The sequence below is a fragment of the Sinocyclocheilus grahami genome, unplaced genomic scaffold, assembly GCF_001515645.1.
Source record: "Sinocyclocheilus grahami isolate Dianchi unplaced genomic scaffold, SAMN03320097.WGS_v1.1 scaffold47.1, whole genome shotgun sequence".
NCBI classification, from domain to species: domain Eukaryota; kingdom Metazoa; phylum Chordata; class Actinopteri; order Cypriniformes; family Cyprinidae; genus Sinocyclocheilus; species Sinocyclocheilus grahami.
Genome location: NW_015505226.1, coordinates 389,176 through 407,402, shown reverse-complemented (window position 1 = coordinate 407,402; position 18,227 = coordinate 389,176). Strand labels below are relative to the sequence as shown.

Below are 18,227 nucleotides of genomic sequence, written 5' to 3'. Positions count from 1 at the left end.
AACACAGCATTAAACTGAGGTCTCTCTCACTCTCTCCTCTTCCCTCCCCTCCTCCTCTTTTCATTCTTCCTCCGGTCTGTGTGTCGAGGGGGGGAAACGGTCAAATGAAAGTGTAGGGCCCTGAGTTTAGCCTTTCATGTCAAGCACTTTTACTGTGTAACTATTGATTTTTCTCCTTTGTAATTTTTTTTTAATCTGAAGATGTAAGGCGGGCAGAAAAGGCAGGCTGGTGAGGTTCAAACGGGAACACTTTAAGAGTCCTCTGATTCCACTGAGGCAACACACACTCTCCCTCGCTCTCCCTCGCTCTCTCTCTCTCAGACAGCTTTTGACACCTTCTCCAGGGCCAGCTTTGTTCGATATCTAGGCAGACCGGATGGCTGAGAGTAAAGTGTTTTTTAAAAAAGGAACATGGCTCGCAACAAAAGCTAAGAGTCTTCACTGGCTCGCAAAAACAACAGCACTACTGCAGCAACCTGCCTGGAATTCAACTCATCTGAACGCTTTTAAACCGCTCATCATCTACTCTAGGTGAAACTAAAACAATAAACACAGCCAAATAAAGCCATGACACCCACCCTCTGACTCTGAAATATGAAATTCAATTGAGCATGGCAACTTTTCAATATAGGTAACAGACAGGGGCCTGGAGACAAACTGTTTTGTATTGTTCCTTTGTGTTTTTTGGTAATGAGCGAAATGGAAACAGATCTGTGTGGTTAACTGCAGCGGTCTTCATTATTGGCTTCTGGCAGATAATTTTCCACATGGCAGCTATCTAAATGACACAGGCTAAGATAAGTGCTCTAATGCACAGGGATTTTCCCCAACTACAGCGTATCGCCATCCATTGGGCTGTAGTACAGTAGATAATGTGAGGGTATTTCACTTCTAGTAATAGTCTGCTTGGCTTCCCCTGCTTTTGTTAAATGTAGTTAACATTTGAGAGTGAATTGTATGTCAGAATTACACACAATGATCCCCGCTTAAAAAAAAAAGAGCTGCACTGTTATTACTGAAAAGACGGAGAAAAAATTAAGTCATTCAAATGAACTGTAACATCAAATGGCTTTTCTGTATTTGATAGGCTGCTCTTCATTCAGATTGGTGGATTTATTATGTCCAAACATACTGCAGTTTAACAAAGACCTCCATTTCACTCAAGAAGTGTATAATAGCTGGAGAAAGCTAACGGTTAGCACTGCTATTCATCTCAATTGCATCTGCTTGACTAGGATTTATTTATTTTTATTTTATTTATTTATTTGTTTTTTTGAAGCATTGAACTAAGTCATAAATGCCTTGTGACTAAACATTCTGGAGCTGCAGGAAAATTACATCCTAACACGCTGAAAACAGATTGACAACAAGACTTCAAGCATTTTGTTACTGACTTTTCTATGTTGAGCTGTGCCGTCAACATCCATTTTGCACTTTTAAGAGCCAAAAAATAAATAAATACAGAAATATATATATATATATATATATTGTTGTATATTGTTGGAATTGTAATGTCAGGTGGCATTTCTGTCTTTCATATGCTGTCCTTCATTCAAAGTGGCAAATCCATTATGCCTATACATACTGCAGTCTAACGAAGGCCTCATTTTCACCTCTGTTAGATATGCTGAGGCCACAGGAAGTGGAGCAGAGGGAATGTGGGGGAATTGTAGTTCTATCAGCTTGGGGTGAGCTAGGGAGATAAGGCTCAGGGCTGGAAGTGACGGAAACAGAGCTGGGCTGAACGTCTGCTTCCTGACAGCAACAGAGCAGGGTGGCTGGACGTGGGCGATACCATTACATCTCGGCTGTGCAGTCCTCTATTGAGACCACAATACACAAATACGCACTAACACATATATTCACAAAGAGCAGGAACAATTGTTGGGCCATTTTTGGCCATTTTTTTTGGGTTATCAACCTGGGAATCTTTCTGGTTCCTGCCATTCTTTGACTCATTTGGGCTCCTAGGGCATGGCTGGTTATCAGGTTACCTCTCGCAAAAAAAAAAAAGTGCATGCATGCTCGCACACAAATGCATTCACTCTCTCTCAAGCACACATTATGGCAAACACACCCTCTCTCCATACACATACACACCCTCTAAAAGTATACACACTTTTGTTTGTTTGTTATCTCTCTTTCACTCCTTAAATAAAAAAAAAACGCTTGAGGAGGTCTTTATCTTTCCCCCTAAATCCCTTCAGCAGGTATCCATGTCAAAAGACCAGGGCTGGGCTCTGGGAGAGGATTGTTTAGTAAGGGTCAGTCCTGGGTCAAGCTTTCGGCCTGTTGTTAACACAGCCCTCCCCATGGTGCTTTATGCACTGGTCTCCATCTGCACACACCTTCGTCCACCTCCACTCCAAAACTCCAGCACCCCAGCAAATAATCCCTCTCTGTGAGAAGTCTCTGGTGACAAATACAAAGGTCAAATAGCTTTAGCACACAGTGGAAGGGAAGCCAAATTCCCCAAATATGGAGCTTTGGTGGTGTTTACTCGCATGAAATTGGCTTTCTGGGGTGTCTCCAAATAGGCCTGGTAAATTCCTTTGTTCTTTGTTAGGCTTCATGCATTAATGGTCTTTGTGATAGAGGTTCTGACATGTCCAAATTTAATTATTTGGTGTCAAGTGGTATAGAAAAATTGTTATTCATCAGGGTAAATTTACATGTAAGGGAAAACAACAACTGACATATCAAAGTCAATAAATTTAAAGAGGATGACATATGGAAGAAGAAACTAACTATCAGAGAGTACAATCAGTAAAATTTGACGTGCTACCAAGCATCTCCTCGTCATATCTCTTCTGGACAGCACACTTTGTAACAGTCCCAGGACCTCACACGCACAGTCCTAGTCACTATCAGCAGGAAAATATTCTTCACGCAGTATTATCAGTAGGGCAGCATATGGCAAACTAGCAGCAGGCTACTCATTCTCATCCTCTTTGGAGGCTAAAATTAGAACAATACTGTGTGTGGCTTTAAGCTGGACTCAAACCCACTGTGATACCGCTAATAAAAAGACTGTCCTCCTGCTTAGAGAAAGAATGTACATCCCTACAGATCACAGGAGGATTATCCTGCTGGGATAATGTTTTTTCCTGCGATGGCTGCAGAAAGATTTATATTTTTAATCTAATTTTATTTGGAAACAATATATCAGGTGTTCATCATGGTTGACTAGAATAGCTCCTACAGGTCTGTGGGGATAATGTAGAAGAGAATCGTCAACAAGAGACACCTTTTTGGCAGAGGATAACCCCAAAAAGAGATTGCTAATCTCTTTATCAAAGCCCTAAATAAACTAAGGCGAGTGCTTGTGACACAGCCACACAAGAGCACCTGATTAATGAACAAAGAGTTAAAGCCTGTTTATTTACTGTCACTCACTGTTCTTCAAACTCCCTTCCCAACATCCCCTCCATCCCTCCTTCTCCCTCCCTTCTTTTCCCTTCATCTTCGCCTCACTCCTTGGCCTTCCTGTCCTCTCTATCAGGTGAGCCAAGCGGCGATAGCATATCTCTTTTGGGTGATATCAGCACTTTCCTGAAAAGTTGGATGTGTGCATATCTGATAGACACCCGGTGGGTGCACACTGCTCCTCCCAGGTCACGCTGAGTAATGTTCACTCAGGTCTTCTACAGCAGACCTAATGCGTTGTGACACGTCAGTGATGAGTTGCGCTGATTTCTGTCAAATTCACATGAACCTCTCCAGCACAGATCAGATGACAGGGCACGGCATGGGGATTTTTCAAGTGGAGCAAAGGGGTTTCCCAGCTATTAGAGGCAGATCAGGAAAGGCAACATAAATTGCGGAACATAACATGACCCCTCTTAACAGTGACCCTGCATCTGACGAATCAACAATGAATGAAGTGGACATCTTGAGTATTTATTAGAAAAAAAACTCATTTTACTAGCTATTTCAATTTCTATCAATGACAATCTAATAGTTCTGCAGCTGCTCTGAACTTACAGTAATGCTGCTATCCGGAATATCAAATAAACAGAGAAAAGAGATGAAAGAATTCAAATTTGAGAATGTACAAGCAGATGAGCGATGATGACAGTGAGTGGCTGTAAAGGGAATATTTAGCAAACACCAAAAATCTGGTTTTGGCAAGAAAAAAGGATTGATTTAGAAGGACTTCCTGTAAACATGGAGACAGATGCAAAGTGTCTACATCATTAACACACCACAATTATAGCATTTGATCTAAATTTAACATCTGCTTCCCACTTAAACTGAACATCACATTGCAAATGAGTCCAACCCAAAACTCCCTCTCCCTGGGGCTAAACATCCTTAAAGGTGAAGGGTGTAATTTCCACACTATTATTGGCACCCTAGAGAATCACAAAAATTATGACTTTCAAACATGTTTTAAACACTCGCCTGTCTTCCAATGTTAGAACAAACAAACAGTCCTGCCCCACAACATAGGTTGAGACAGTTTTGGTTGCTTAAATAATTGCAATTCTTTTAGGTGCCACTAGAGGCACATAAATGGCTCACTTCACCTTTAAGAGGTCAACGAGAAGAGATGCAACATTGTCACATTAAACCAATTTATTATATCGAAGAATATAAAAGAGTGGATAGAAGAAGAGAAAGATGTCAGCAGTGCTATAGCCAGCCGTCTCCCAGAGTTCACATGATCGTGGGTGGGGGGAGAAGAGAAGTACTTCAGCAGTAGTTAAATCCCAGAGCAAACAGAAGAGCAAACACAACAGTGACACTTTATCATACCAGCTTTATGAGTATTATCTGCCCAGAGACAAGGTTCTCAATCAGGCTATGAAAGCGTGTTAAAGGCAATGATTAGGAAAGCAGAAGAAACAGCTGATATATGGGGAAAGGAGGGGGGGGGCAGGTTGTTTACTTGCCCTTTCTCACTTTTCACTCTCTTTTTTTCCACATGACACAGGACATCAGCCTAATCCCAAAGGCAAACTGCCCCTTGGTGTGGGAACCAGCGGCATTTCCCCTTTTTTCACCATGGGACCGCTGTGCGTACATACAGTCCTATCAGAAGTGGGGCCATAAAACCATTGGCAACAATCGTTTTTGGAGAAACAAGTGGTAGGTTGTTGGTTGTGCCATCACTACTGAGATTCAGTGGGGTCATAAACATGCCAGTGGTTTGGATTCCCCTAGGTTCCCCAAGCTGCATCCTTCCCCTAAATAACCTAACAAAACTAGCAAGTGGCTCTTGAGGACACGGCTCCATTTGTGCCCCTCACTGACACTGGCTGGCTTCTCCATGACTTTGTCATAATGGCTAAATTTAGCCATTTGCAGGCACAATGTGATATTCATGAGAGCATCATGCAAAGGGGCTTGGAAGAGAAAACATGATGTGTTGTGTGAAATAAAAACCACTCTTTGATTTCGTACTTCCTGTCAAGCACATGCATTTCCAAACACTTACATACACTTACTGGAATTGGCACCTTGCTCTCTTTCCTGTGATCCCTTGCTTTCTTTATGCCTTTCCCTCTCTTTCTTTCTTCTCTGCTCCTTCTGTGGGTGTGTATGATGTGATGTGTGATGTGAATGAGAGAGAAAAACAGCAGGGGCTGCTCGGGCCGACCGGTGCCGCTCATAGATCCCTGCACTATAAAAACCGCACACCTTTTATCAGCCATTATGCCTCTGATTTAACCAGATTACTCCACCAACGTGCTGCCACTGATACACGGGGAGCACAGAGAGCATTCAGCCTCCCCCTCCTGTGTGCAGCACTTTTGCATGCACAGAGGAGAATCTAGTGAAGCAGGAACAACCACTGACTGACTACACCTGAATGACAACATAGAGCTCCTATTGCTCTTTGAAGCACAACACTCGCACACACCAAGCACGATGAAAGCAAAAAAAACAAAGTCAAAGAGCGACAGCATCCAGACAGCGTGCGAATGGAGGGGCATCCTCTTAACAGCTCAAAGTGACTGAGCTAAACAAAGTCAGGACCCTGCTGTAAAATCAAAAAGGAAGTGATCAGCATTGTAGTGCACTCAGCAATTGAGGAGAGCACTGAAAATAGCGCATGAGAAATGCAAAGGCATGCAGGCGGCACTCAGAGACAGAAAGAAAGCGTGAGAGAGAAAGGGGCTGGATTCTTCCAGTCTGCTGGACAATCGTTGCAATTAACGGGTGACTTTGACAAACACGTGAGGCGGGGGCTCGGTGGGCGGATCCAGGCTCCAAGGTTTGTTGGCATCCTGTCAGAGGCCATGTCTGTTGGTCAGTCTAAGATGCCAGCCAATCACAGATCAGAAATGGTGGCTGGAAGCCAATGAGAGCTCTCGCTCAGACTGACCTTCACACAGGCCTGTAGCAAACTGACCATTAAGTCAATGATGACAACAACACTCACCACAATCAATCTAACAAAATAATGATCAGCTTGATGCATGAAGTTTAGCTGCAGCTTTTCGCAGCACCAGATGAGTCCATGTAACATTTACAGCAGAATACATTGTGCAAACTCATTCCAAATTTTTCACACATTTGAGGCAGTTTCAGTGGGTTTTTACTGTACATTGACCTGCTTACACCGCAGCTGAATGGTCACATCCATCAATAGCCATTCCTGTCGAGTTTGGCGAAGTAAATTAACTTCTTAACTCACTTTGAGTAACTCACTTGAGCTCTCACTGGCTCCCACAGTCTTACCGCGGTACAGTTTTGGAGTCCACGGCTCTGCATGTAAATTTATGCAGACAATAACAAGAGCCTCACAGGAACTATTTGACTTGGCACACATGGGGCCTTTCGCAAATGGGTCCTGGTAATTGCTGATACATATCTGGCTCCTGTAGTCATCACCTTGTTCCCAGACCCTTTGATGAGGCAGAGGAAACCCAAAGCCTTTCAAAACACACAGCATGATCTCTGCGTATGTGAGAGCATGTCATTTTCCACGCTCCCTGCCCCTTTTTGGTAGGGGCTTATATCGCCTGTGTTCTCGCTGCAGCCCAAGGGTGTTACTTTTAATCAGGGTGGGCGCTGGCCTTGCCAAGAGTCCAGAGCGAGCAATACTCAGCAGTCCATAATAATGATTTGTTTTTGGGTTTTTTGCCCACTGAGGGTAGACGCTCAGAAAAGATGGCTTCAAGATACAATCCCCTGAGAAGGCAGCTGTTAAACAAAGGCGGGTGCGTACGAGCACGCTACACTAATAAACGGGGTCTAATTAGAGATGGGCCGTGCTGAGTCTCTGCTGGACCCCGCTAAGAAAGTTTCAGTGAGTGCAGAGAGGGAGGAGTGGGCTTGATCCTCCCCCCTTAAAGGGATACATTTGCACTTTGATGGGTACAGAAACACGAACAAGGAAAATTCTATCCTCATTCATACTGAGATGCTATTTAGACGTGGAATGGAAAACATGGTGCGGACGGAAACCACTAGAACCATCAGCTATGGTGCCAAACTCTACATTGATGGGTTACAGATGTACTATGTTATGCATGTGGGTATGCAATGTCCCTATGCAGTTTGGAGGCATATCCTTGTTTATTATGATGCCGTTTCTATATCGAAGCCATTCTCATTTCATTCACTCCCGTTTTTTGGTTTCAAAGATGCAGGAACAACGCAGTAACAACAAGAGCCTTTTTACAGCAGTTGTATAGATATTTGTAAGGTAGATAGCTTGTTAATACAATACAATAGGAAAAAAGGTACGTTTTCAAGGCGGATTTAAAAGTTGACAAGGTTTGGGCAGATCTGATGTAGGCTGGAAGGCTATTCCATAACTTAGGATGCGATGACCGCAAATGCGTGATCACCCCTATTTTTAAGTCTGGTTCTAGGAACATAAAGTAAATCAGAGTCCCTAGATCTAAGTGATGTAGACTGAGAAGGAGGATGCAGTAGTTCAGATAGGTACTGTGGTGCCTGGTTCCGCAAAGACTTAAAAACAAATAACAAAACTTTGAAATCTTACCAGATAAAAAGGGCTTAACCTTTGCTAAAAGACGAAGATGATAGAAACAAGACCTAACCACAGCACATATCTGCTTATCAAATCGAACACAGGTGTTACTGTAAGGTAACAGAGTATCGAGATCAACATCATGAATGCTGTGATTATTTGAACCAAACAAGATAATTTCAGTCTTACTCTCATTAAGACTTAAGAAATTACTAGCAAGCCAGAGTTTCAGTTCGTCTAAGCAGTCTAATATAGGCTTAAAGGCATGCTTATCGTCACGCTTTAAAGGCAGATCAATTTGTGCGTCGTCAGCATACAGATGAAAAGATACACCCTATCTAGATAAAATAGAACCCAAAGGTAGCATGTAGAGATTAAACAGTACCAGGCCAAGAATAGAGCCCTGAGGGACCCCAGAACTTAAATGTTTATCAGAGGAAGAATGGTGCCCGAGGCAGACAGAGTAACTCCTATTGGTTAAATATGAGCGAAACCATTGGAGCACTGTACCCCGAAAGCCCACACATGCTTCTAGACGTGATAAGAGAATATTGTGATCGACCAGGTCAAATGCAGAGCTAAGGTCTAACAAGACCAAAGCCACAGACTGCCCGGTATCAGTGGTGAGCATTACATCATTCATGACTCTTAAGAGGGCCGATTCGGTGCTGTGACGGGCTTTAAAACCAGACTGAAATTTCTCGTGTATATTGTTATCATTCAAAAAAGGCAAAAGTTGGCTCAAGACCACATTTTCTACAATTTTTGAGAGGAAAGGTAAATTTGAGATTGGGCGAAAATTACTCAGAGATTGGGATTCAAATTAGTTTTTTTAAGATGAGGCAAAACAGAGGCATGTTTAAGGCAGTCAGGTACGGTCCCAGTAAAAAGACATTTGTTGATGACAGACAACAAATCAGGGCCAATAGCTTGAAAAACTTGCTTAAGAAAATGTGTAGGAATCACATCCCGAGGGCAGCTAGTGGGTTTTAAACAAGCAACAATCTCATTAAGAGAGTCCAAGGTGATAGGCTCAAAGACAGACCATGTAGAACAGCAGAGAGGAACATCAAGTGGTGTATAGGCTGACAAAGGCAATATAGATTTAATCTGTGAGATCTTATCATTAAAATATCTAGCAAAATCCTCACAATGAGAATCAGATGTCTCAGGAAAATGATTAATAGTGGGATTGAGAGCAGAATCAATTATTGAAAAGAGGGCTTTAGGCCTAGTAGTGTTACATAAAATTAACTCTGAGAGATATTTACGCTTGGCAGCATTAGCAGCTCGCTGAAATGCAGAGAGGGAGTCCTTTAAGATTTCATAGGAAACGTGTAATCTATCCTTATTCCACTTACGTTCAGCCCTTCTACAGGTCTGTCTGAGTGAACGAGTAGTGTCATTTAAAGGGGTCATGTGATGCTTTTTTAAATATCATTATTTTGTGTATTTGGTGTAACAGAATATGTTGACATGCTTTAATGTTCAAAAAACACATTATTTTTCAAATACTGTACATTATTGTATGTCCTGCCTCTCTCAAACGCTTCGTTTTCTACAAAGTCCCTCCTTCCGACAAGCGCAGTCTGCGCTGATTGGCCAGCTGACCCAGTGCATTGTGATTGGCCGAACACCGCAAGCACTCGTCGGAAATGTAACGCCCCTTACCATAGTCGTGAGCTTCATCTTTCAAAATAAATGTAAAGACAGTAAATAATGTCATTAGTTTTACCATCAGTTCAAGCCCGAAAGGGGAACAGACACAGTAATGATGCAATACACAAGCCGCGGTTAAGACAGCTGACTCTATTGTGATGTGACGCTGTCTCTCTCTCTTTCGCACACACGCGCGCGCACGCAAACACACACACACACACACACACACACACACACACACACACAATGCGCAAAACTCCGCATTTGAACAGTCAATAGCAAATACTTAAACTAATAACAAAACAGTAGCTGATTCAGAAGCGCCAGATTGTCATAGCAAAGTCAGAATTACCTCCTCTCCTAGGTTCACGAAACGGTCGTCCATAAAACGCATTGCTGTTCTGTTTTAAGTAATCTTAAAGATTCCTAAATGCTTCTACTTTCGGAAGGCCAAATAAAGTGCTTTTGCTTTTGCACTGAAACACACAGCGTCTCCCTGACATGGCTGCTTCAACACTAACTGCGGTTACTGAAACCACGCCTTCCTTCTTTGCGTGCACATTTGGGCAGCATTATGCAAATATTTCCACATAGTGAGGTAGATATGTGTGGGCGTGTTAGAATGAGCCGTTTTAGGGGGGCGTGGCAGAGTCTTAACTTTGATAAAGAATATCTCTTTGGTTTTGAGACTAGTCTTTGCAACTTCAGGGATCTTATCTATGCACAACCAGCTTGTAACACTCCAAAGAGAAAGGAAAACTTGAAATCGCATCATATGACCCCTTTAACCAAGGCTTAGAGTTGTGCTTGTGTTTTTTCAACTTAAAAGGAGCAACAACAGCTAAAATATTAGAACAGGTGGAATTAAAAAAATGTAAGTGTTCGTCAGCATCTAGATAACTTAAACGTGAGTCCATGTCATGATTGGCACGTAGTTCAGAATATGATGCTAATTAATGCTAATTATAAAGTGTAAGCACATGGAAAGAAGCGCAATACAGAGGGAAAAAGGAGTGCGAGAGAGGGGACCAGTTGGGGACATATTGGCATGAGTTTCTTGGCCAACAGCAGAATAATGGTCTTATTGGGATTATGAAGTCACTCCTTACAGAACATGCTAATACGGTTAGCAGCACTGTTTTACACAATCAGCAATTAACCCACATTAACATAATACTTCCACTAAACCTCCACTGGTGTGAATAAGACTGAAGGGGCTGAAGTGCTTAGGTCATTTGTTCCCGCTAAACACACTCAGCATATGTCCAGGTTCATAGCTCAGCCTCTTCCCACTAGCGTACGACACATCAAACATTCATCCAAAACACTGGGGTGAGGGAACATGAGGGGATGACGAAGGGGGTAAACAGTAAAAGCCTGGCGATAATTGGAAGTATGTGAAAAATGACGTGTCACTTTAGTCAATAAAGAGCAAAGGTCACCGCAGGAGCCAAAACTCGGCACAAAAAGTGCTCATTAAGGCATCCAATCAGAATGTGGCGAGCAACCGGGCCATTAGTCACTGGCCATCTGACCGACTAGGCCGGGCTGCCCTCTTTCTTTTTGCTCTTCTTCTCTGTGGGGGGAGAAAACTGGCGCTGGTAAATAAATCGTTGCTCAGTCATCTGGAACATAATGTGGTCCTTTCTGCTCTCATCCTGCTTTGCCTGCTGGCTGTGCAGCCCTCAAACTGCTGCCTTGACATCCCATTCAATAATAAATGAAGTTGCTTTTTTACGTACAGTTTGTTTGAAACCCTCCTCCATTCTTCCATCCGGCAACCCCTACACCAGTTCTCATTGGCTAAACCACACAACTAGCCAATCACAGTGCCGAACAGCTGATGATTCTGTTTACAGTTTGAATTTTGTTGACATGACGAATTAAGTGAAGTTCGCTTTCATTAGCTTTCATTCCGTTGAGAGAGAAATCCTCCAAAGAAGATACCCAAGAGAGTTTTTTTATTTATTTATTTTTTTTGAGAATATATCTTTTCTCTTTGAAAGTTCCATAATCTTGGTCTGGAACATAACACAATGTATAAAGCTCCATCACTGTAAATGCTCTTTTGTTAGACTGTCATCACCAGCGGCTTTCTTCAGACACCCTGTCCAGTTGGGCCCAGAGAAAGGTTCATTAATGCAGTCTTATCCCAACCAGCTGATGGACCTACGGCCACATGACCAGCCAGCAGCAGCCTAAACATCTGCTTTAACTCTCTCCATGCACATGTTCAGCTTCAGATGGTAAGCTGGACACATCTGCATAGACAGACAGTGACATTTCCATAGAAGCATACTTATTACATTGCGCTCTGTAATACTTGACTCTGATTGGTCGATGCTTCAATCAAGTATTGTGCAAACTATATAACTAATCATTGTCCCATATTTTCTAGCTAACTGTGCTAGTTTCTGTCCTATCACTCTGTGGTCTCTTTCTTCTCACATAATAAAATGATAAACTAAGATCAATATCCCCTGGCCTTTTATTTATTTAATTTGTAAGTAACTGTGTAACATGCAAGCCAATTTACAGTCCTGATAACCCTGTCAGGCTTTATTTTATGATAATGACAGACTGACTGTACATTATCCCTTACATATGCACCAAAGGACATCACAGATCCTTACCTTGTTCACTGCTGTTGTCACCGCTGTGCGATGTGTGTCCTCCACTGGATGGTCCTGGTGTTCCCCCGGAGCGTGTAGAAGCTGCATCGTCATGGTCTCTGTTCCATGAAGTCTGTGCGGAAAGTGAGAGAGAAAGAGAGAGAATAAGGCCCACAATCAGGCATCAGATCACAGAGAAACACACACATGCTACAGTCCCATGTTACAAAGACAGCTGGCTTTATCAGATGTTCCTCATTTCATTGATTTTCATCCTCTTTCCAGGCCCTACAACCTCACACGACAATTCAGTCAGCACAGCTCACAAGAATGATGGACCAAACCCTGTCACAGAGGATTTTAATGACACAAAAAAACAAACTATTTCAGTTAACACAAACTAGCCTCTAAGTAAAAAGCTTGTATTACCCGAAACAAGATATCTATAGTCCAGAACCAAAATATAAAAACAATGAAAGAGGAATTAGCATTAGCATTTAAAAAAAGTGTGTGCCTGTCCATACACATGCTCTTGCTAACATGAGTTCTCTGAATTCAACAAGAGCCAGTCAGTCCCCACACTTATATCCCAGAGTGAGGGAGAGTATATGTGTGTGCGTGTGTCAAAATGAAATCAAATAAGAGCCATTCTCCTTCAAGTTGGGAAGAGGAGGAAGAAAAAAAGAGAGAGAAATCCTATTGACAATTAAGCTTAGGTGTATAATAGAGAGAAAGTGTCAGCTGTTGGGCGGATGGTATGTGGCAAATGGAGCAGACATGGGGATAAAGAGAAGTGGACGGAACAATGGCGAGCCGGGGCCTGCACACACTCAGCCCCACGCAGGGTCTACTTGTACTATAGAACAAAACAGATGTTGCCTCTTATCACTGGCTGCCTCCACAAAAGTAACATTAACTGTGGGAGGAAAATATGAGATGAAGGCCGCAACATCTTTTCTGATGTAAAAAGACGCGTATCAGAGATGATAATTCTCAATAGCAGGACCAGGAAATCGTTAAGACTTTTTTTGTGCTTTTAAATACAGGTTTTGCAGTGAATATTCACAGTCTTCAGGATTTAAACATGAATAATTGTGCTAAACGTAGTTAAGAATACTGTATTCTTATTGAAAATATTATCAAAATAGACAAAATATTACATAAGCAGAGTAGAACTTTGGGAATGAATTGCTTTCCATTTCTGTGATAATCTATGAAGAGACAAATGTGCAAAAAAAAAAAGTTCCATTATTGTCACAACATTTCTAGGTAAATAGTACTCTTCTTTATGTAATCTTCTTTTTGCAAAAATAAAATAAAATCTGAAACAATCCAAACTGCATTTGATAGACTTGCCGCAAGTCTCCTAAAAACTTCAGGCATAATGGTGCCAGCCATTCTAGATATGTTTTTTTTTTTATATCCAGGAGAAAAAAAATAGTATATTCTGCAGCATACCAAAAGTATGCCGTAAGATGTAATCTAGAACACATGCCCAGGGAGCAAAGAGTTAAAACTGAAATTGCCAGTTTCTACAACCCTTTGTAAAAGAAAGAGAGAGAGAGAGAGAGAGAGAAATGGAGGGAACTTGTTTATACAGAGCTTTGTGGAAAAGAATGGTACAGCACCCTGGAGACCGAGAACCCCAGAGCATCCACATGTAAAAGGATGTTTTTACGCACAACAAATACCACTTGAAAATATAATTAGAATGAGAAAATAGCAAGCTATTGCATTAACTGTAATTGAACAAAAGAGCAGCGGGGCTTGTGGGAGGCTGCCGCTCGGCCCCATGGGAATGGGGGAGGGTCTCGGCCGAGGGTGAGTGACATCTCCAGGGTGCACTCGAGTCTATTTATAACTGCCCCAACAATCTCGTCCACCACTGATCTAACAACTAATTAATGATAATAAAAAAAACACACACAGAGCAGTCCACCAGCAAGCAGACACCCATAGGAAACTGCAGAGGCACATAAGTAGAGAGAAATGGAGGGAACTTGTTTATACAGAGCTTTGTGGAAAAGAATGGTACAGCACCCTGGAGACCGAGAACCCCAGAGCATCCACATGTAAAAGGATGTTTTTACGCACAACAAATACCACTTGAAAATATAATTAGAATGAGAAAATAGCAAGCTATTGCATTAACTGTAATTGAACAAAAGAGCAGCGGGGCTTGTGGGAGGCTGCCGCTCGGCCCCATGGGAATGGGGGAGGGTCTCGGCCGAGGGTGAGTGACATCTCCAGGGTGCACTCGAGTCTATTTATAACTGCCCCAACAATCTCGTCCACCACTGATCTAACAACTAATTAATGATAATAAAAAAAAAACAGAGCAGTCCACCAGCAAGCAGACACCCAAAGGAAACTGCAGAGGCACATAAGCGAAGGAGTAAATATGTGGGCCAAAATGAACAGCGGGTGGAGGCGGTGTGGATGCAGATGGTTATGGGAGAGATGAGTGCCGTGGCGGAGAGAATGCCGTCCTGCTGCACAGAACAACACACTTGATATATTCACTGTCCCTCTAATGAGCTAGCTAGGATTTATTCAGTCGTTTTCTTTTTTTTTGGGCTTCGTCCCCTCCCCCTCCACATGTTTTCTCTTCCCTTGCTCCTTTTCTCTTTCCCTCCTTATGTCCTTCTCTCTCTCTCAACTGCAGGATGTAGATTAATTCAATGCTTAATTGTTTAGTAAATTCAATTTTCCACATTCTATTCTGGATAGCTTTGACTAAAGTTCTTAAATCTGCAGTGCGTAGCCCAGGGAGCAGCGTTTGTCATCTGTGCCTTTCCTTTTATTTATTTATTTATTTTTTCATTTTTCATTTTCTTCCTCCACCGCTTAATTCGCCATGAAAAGATTTTCCTTGCTGGAAATTCTGATTCTGCTATGATCGGTGAGGCATTCCAATTCATTGAATTTTCATTGTGTTGGGTCTTAGATGGAAGCTCTCTTTCTCTGCACATTATACAAGCACTCATGCAAAGAATATCGGTCTTCCGATTCATTTATAATAATAAAGAAAAATGTCTCGGGTTACTGTAGACTTCACAGGGGAAAGAAAACTTATAAACAATATATGTTTACAATTTCATGCCACAGTGACTGCTTTTTTTTAACACACACCCACCAGTGTCACATTGTACTATTTTTGGTTCTGGCTTTATCTAGATAGCACAACAAAATGGACTGAGAGAGAGAGACAGACACATAGAGCGAGAAAAAGAGAGAGGTTTTATATGCCTCATCAAACAAGATTAGCAAGGACACTTGAACAAGCTCACTAAAATACTCAAGCTCTGCTGGGAAATACTTGGGAAGCACAAGATTCATACATGAACTTTGCCCAGTGGATGCAAAACCAAAGACTAAATCTGTTCAGGACACTTGTTTATTTGTTTACCCTGGCTTGTTGATAAGGCTGAGATCCTCGTGGTTGATAACAGACCACGTGGTTGTTGGTTCAAAACATTAGGGCTTCTTAAATGAATGGATGTGGTACTGGCATGCACAGAAACAGAAAAGGGAGGGTGAATGCAAGAACAGTCCAATCCCCCAAACACCTCCTTTAACAAATCTTACAAAGCAAAATGGAGCAAAATTGGGGAGGGGGGAATAATTTAAAAAAAAAATAATAATAAACTGCTTAGTTTTGGTCTACAGAGAAAGCGAAATCTCTTAAAATGGCCTGTGGGTGAGATCTCGTTTAAAAACCAGTAGAGTCACCCTTAATGGCACTGTAGGGTAATCACACATCTCCTTTAATTACAATAGCTTTCACATCACTGGCTTAAAAACAAATCGTAGTGGGATAAAGCTTAATTTCTTAAAATTACAAAGTTGACCGTTCTCGTAGGCAAATTATGTAAAATAAATAACAACAACTATGGAATTGCAAAGAAGTTTAAACTTAAAAAGTTTAGAAAGTTACACACAAGCAATGTTATATGTTTATAAATAGTTTATATATGAATACGGCTAATTTTTTTAACAGATCTCATGAACTTAACTCAGAGCGCCTCTTTAAAAAGAGCATTTAACTCGATGCATAATGCCTGTTTTCAATTTAACTAATCGGAGAAACCACAATTTGATATTCCCATGCCACTTCTTCAAAGGGTAAAATAGTCACATGTTTGTTCTTTATATCACTTGTTGAATCGTTGACAGCAGCCAACATTTGTCCAGATAAAGAACGAGGGATCTCACCATCTCATTACTTCAACAAAGACTATGATTATAGCACAGTAATAATTTCAACATTGCCCAACTAGTGTACTATCAAAAGAAGCAAATAATCTACGCTTAAAAAGACAATACTTTTGGTTCACAACAAAAACAAAAGCATGCACAATATGACTTAACTAACGTTAACTAAAAACAGAGTGGATAAAAATTGCTTTTGCATGCTCAGTTCTCATCCAAAAGTGCAAAAAGATGTTTTCTCGAGCACAAGTGATACATTCAACAGTGAGGATATAACAACAACTAAAAGAATCTCTCATGGCAGGGAAACAGTGACATTATTTATGGAACCCTTTAAAACAGGCCGAAATATTCTCATTCATTAAAAGCTGAGCATATAACAAAATCATGCAAAATGATATTTCGGATCACAAATTATTAAGCACAAAAACTGTGTAACTTCTGGGTGGCCTCTATGAAGTACATCAATAGCATAGCTTACTCTGTAATAACACCCTTAGTTTTTAAATTGGCCCTGAAAAAAAAAACAGAAAGGAAACTGCAAACAGAAAAACTATTCAGCATTTCAATTATTTCAACCCTTCTTCAGGCCACATGGAATAATCTAAAGAGCCTTCGAGTACTGAAGTCTTAAGCACTGCAGAGGTTTTCATGGCTTTGGGTTCATTAGCAAATGGCAGTGCTTCTCTGCAATTAAAGGCAACTGTGCAAATGCCGCAGCCCATGGAAATGCATTCAGACTCTTTACTTTGCCTTCAGTGAGCGTCAGCACGGAGCAAATACGTCATAAACAAGTTACCACGAGCCAGCCAATCGGAAAACAAATTAGCCTGCTTTGCACTGAGGCACAAGAAGGCAATAAACATGCCGAAACAAAAGATAAAGTCATTACTCTGGCAACACTAAATCTATTTGTTGGCAAATGTTGTATCAAAATCGATCATTCATTACTAATTTCACTTAATTATTTCTGTAACACAACACACTTTTTATATTCAAATACGAAATGTATGAAGTTCAAATATATATATATATATATATATATATATATATAAGGCTGATTCTTCAACAAGGATCACTTTTTTGTCCCCTAGATTGAATGAGTGGATAAATAAATAAATAAATAAGAAAATAAAAATAACCCAAAGTCTAAAGATTATAAGATTTTTTTTTCATTTTTCATAAGTTTTTTAACTTACATTTTCTAAGTTTTCTAAATAACTTTTTTTAACTTGATAAATGCATAAAAACGGTTAAATCAGGAAAATTATACTTTATTTAATATTTCCTAAGAACTTAATTGAATAATTTTAGTTATGTATAACAAATGTTTTATAACAAAGAGTCACTGCTGCTGTTAATGCTGCTGTCATTACATCACAAAAATATATATATATTTTAGAAAATTAAATTGTTGCTTTTTATAAAAATACCGTGATCTTGTATTCCATATGAAACATAGTTTGGAAATGTTTTGCTTACTCAAGGGTGCCCTTAATTGCTTAATTAATTAATTCAAATACTATTTAAAATGATTGTTTACAGTAGTTTAGTAATTACTCCGTGTGACATGTGGTAGCTGTCAAACAACCAAACACTTAAAGAGGATTTTCCAGAATGAAGACCGCAGTGAAAGGGTTAACTAGCTGCTAACTAGTCCCTCCGCTCATATGGCACCTGGGTCTCATATGGCCGCGCGTTTATCAGCGCAGTACGAGGAAAACAACGTGATCCAAACTGGCTGGGCCGCATTCACCAGAGAGAGGGGGGGGGGGGGGGGGGGCTGGGTTTTTCAC

The 18,227-nt window shown here is 41.0% G+C and overlaps 1 protein-coding gene across 5 annotated transcripts in view; it reads right to left on the bottom strand.

The window, feature by feature from the left end:
- Positions 1-18,227, bottom strand: part of LOC107582672 (homeobox protein Meis1-like) — a 67,259-nt gene that overhangs the window by 38,602 nt on the left and 10,430 nt on the right. For all 5 annotated transcript variants that reach the window (XM_016268587.1, XM_016268586.1, XM_016268588.1 and 2 more), the window contains one exon: positions 12,241-12,352. In XM_016268587.1, the coding sequence (XP_016124073.1) occupies positions 12,241-12,352 (112 nt within the window). The remainder of the gene's footprint in view (positions 1-12,240; positions 12,353-18,227) is intronic.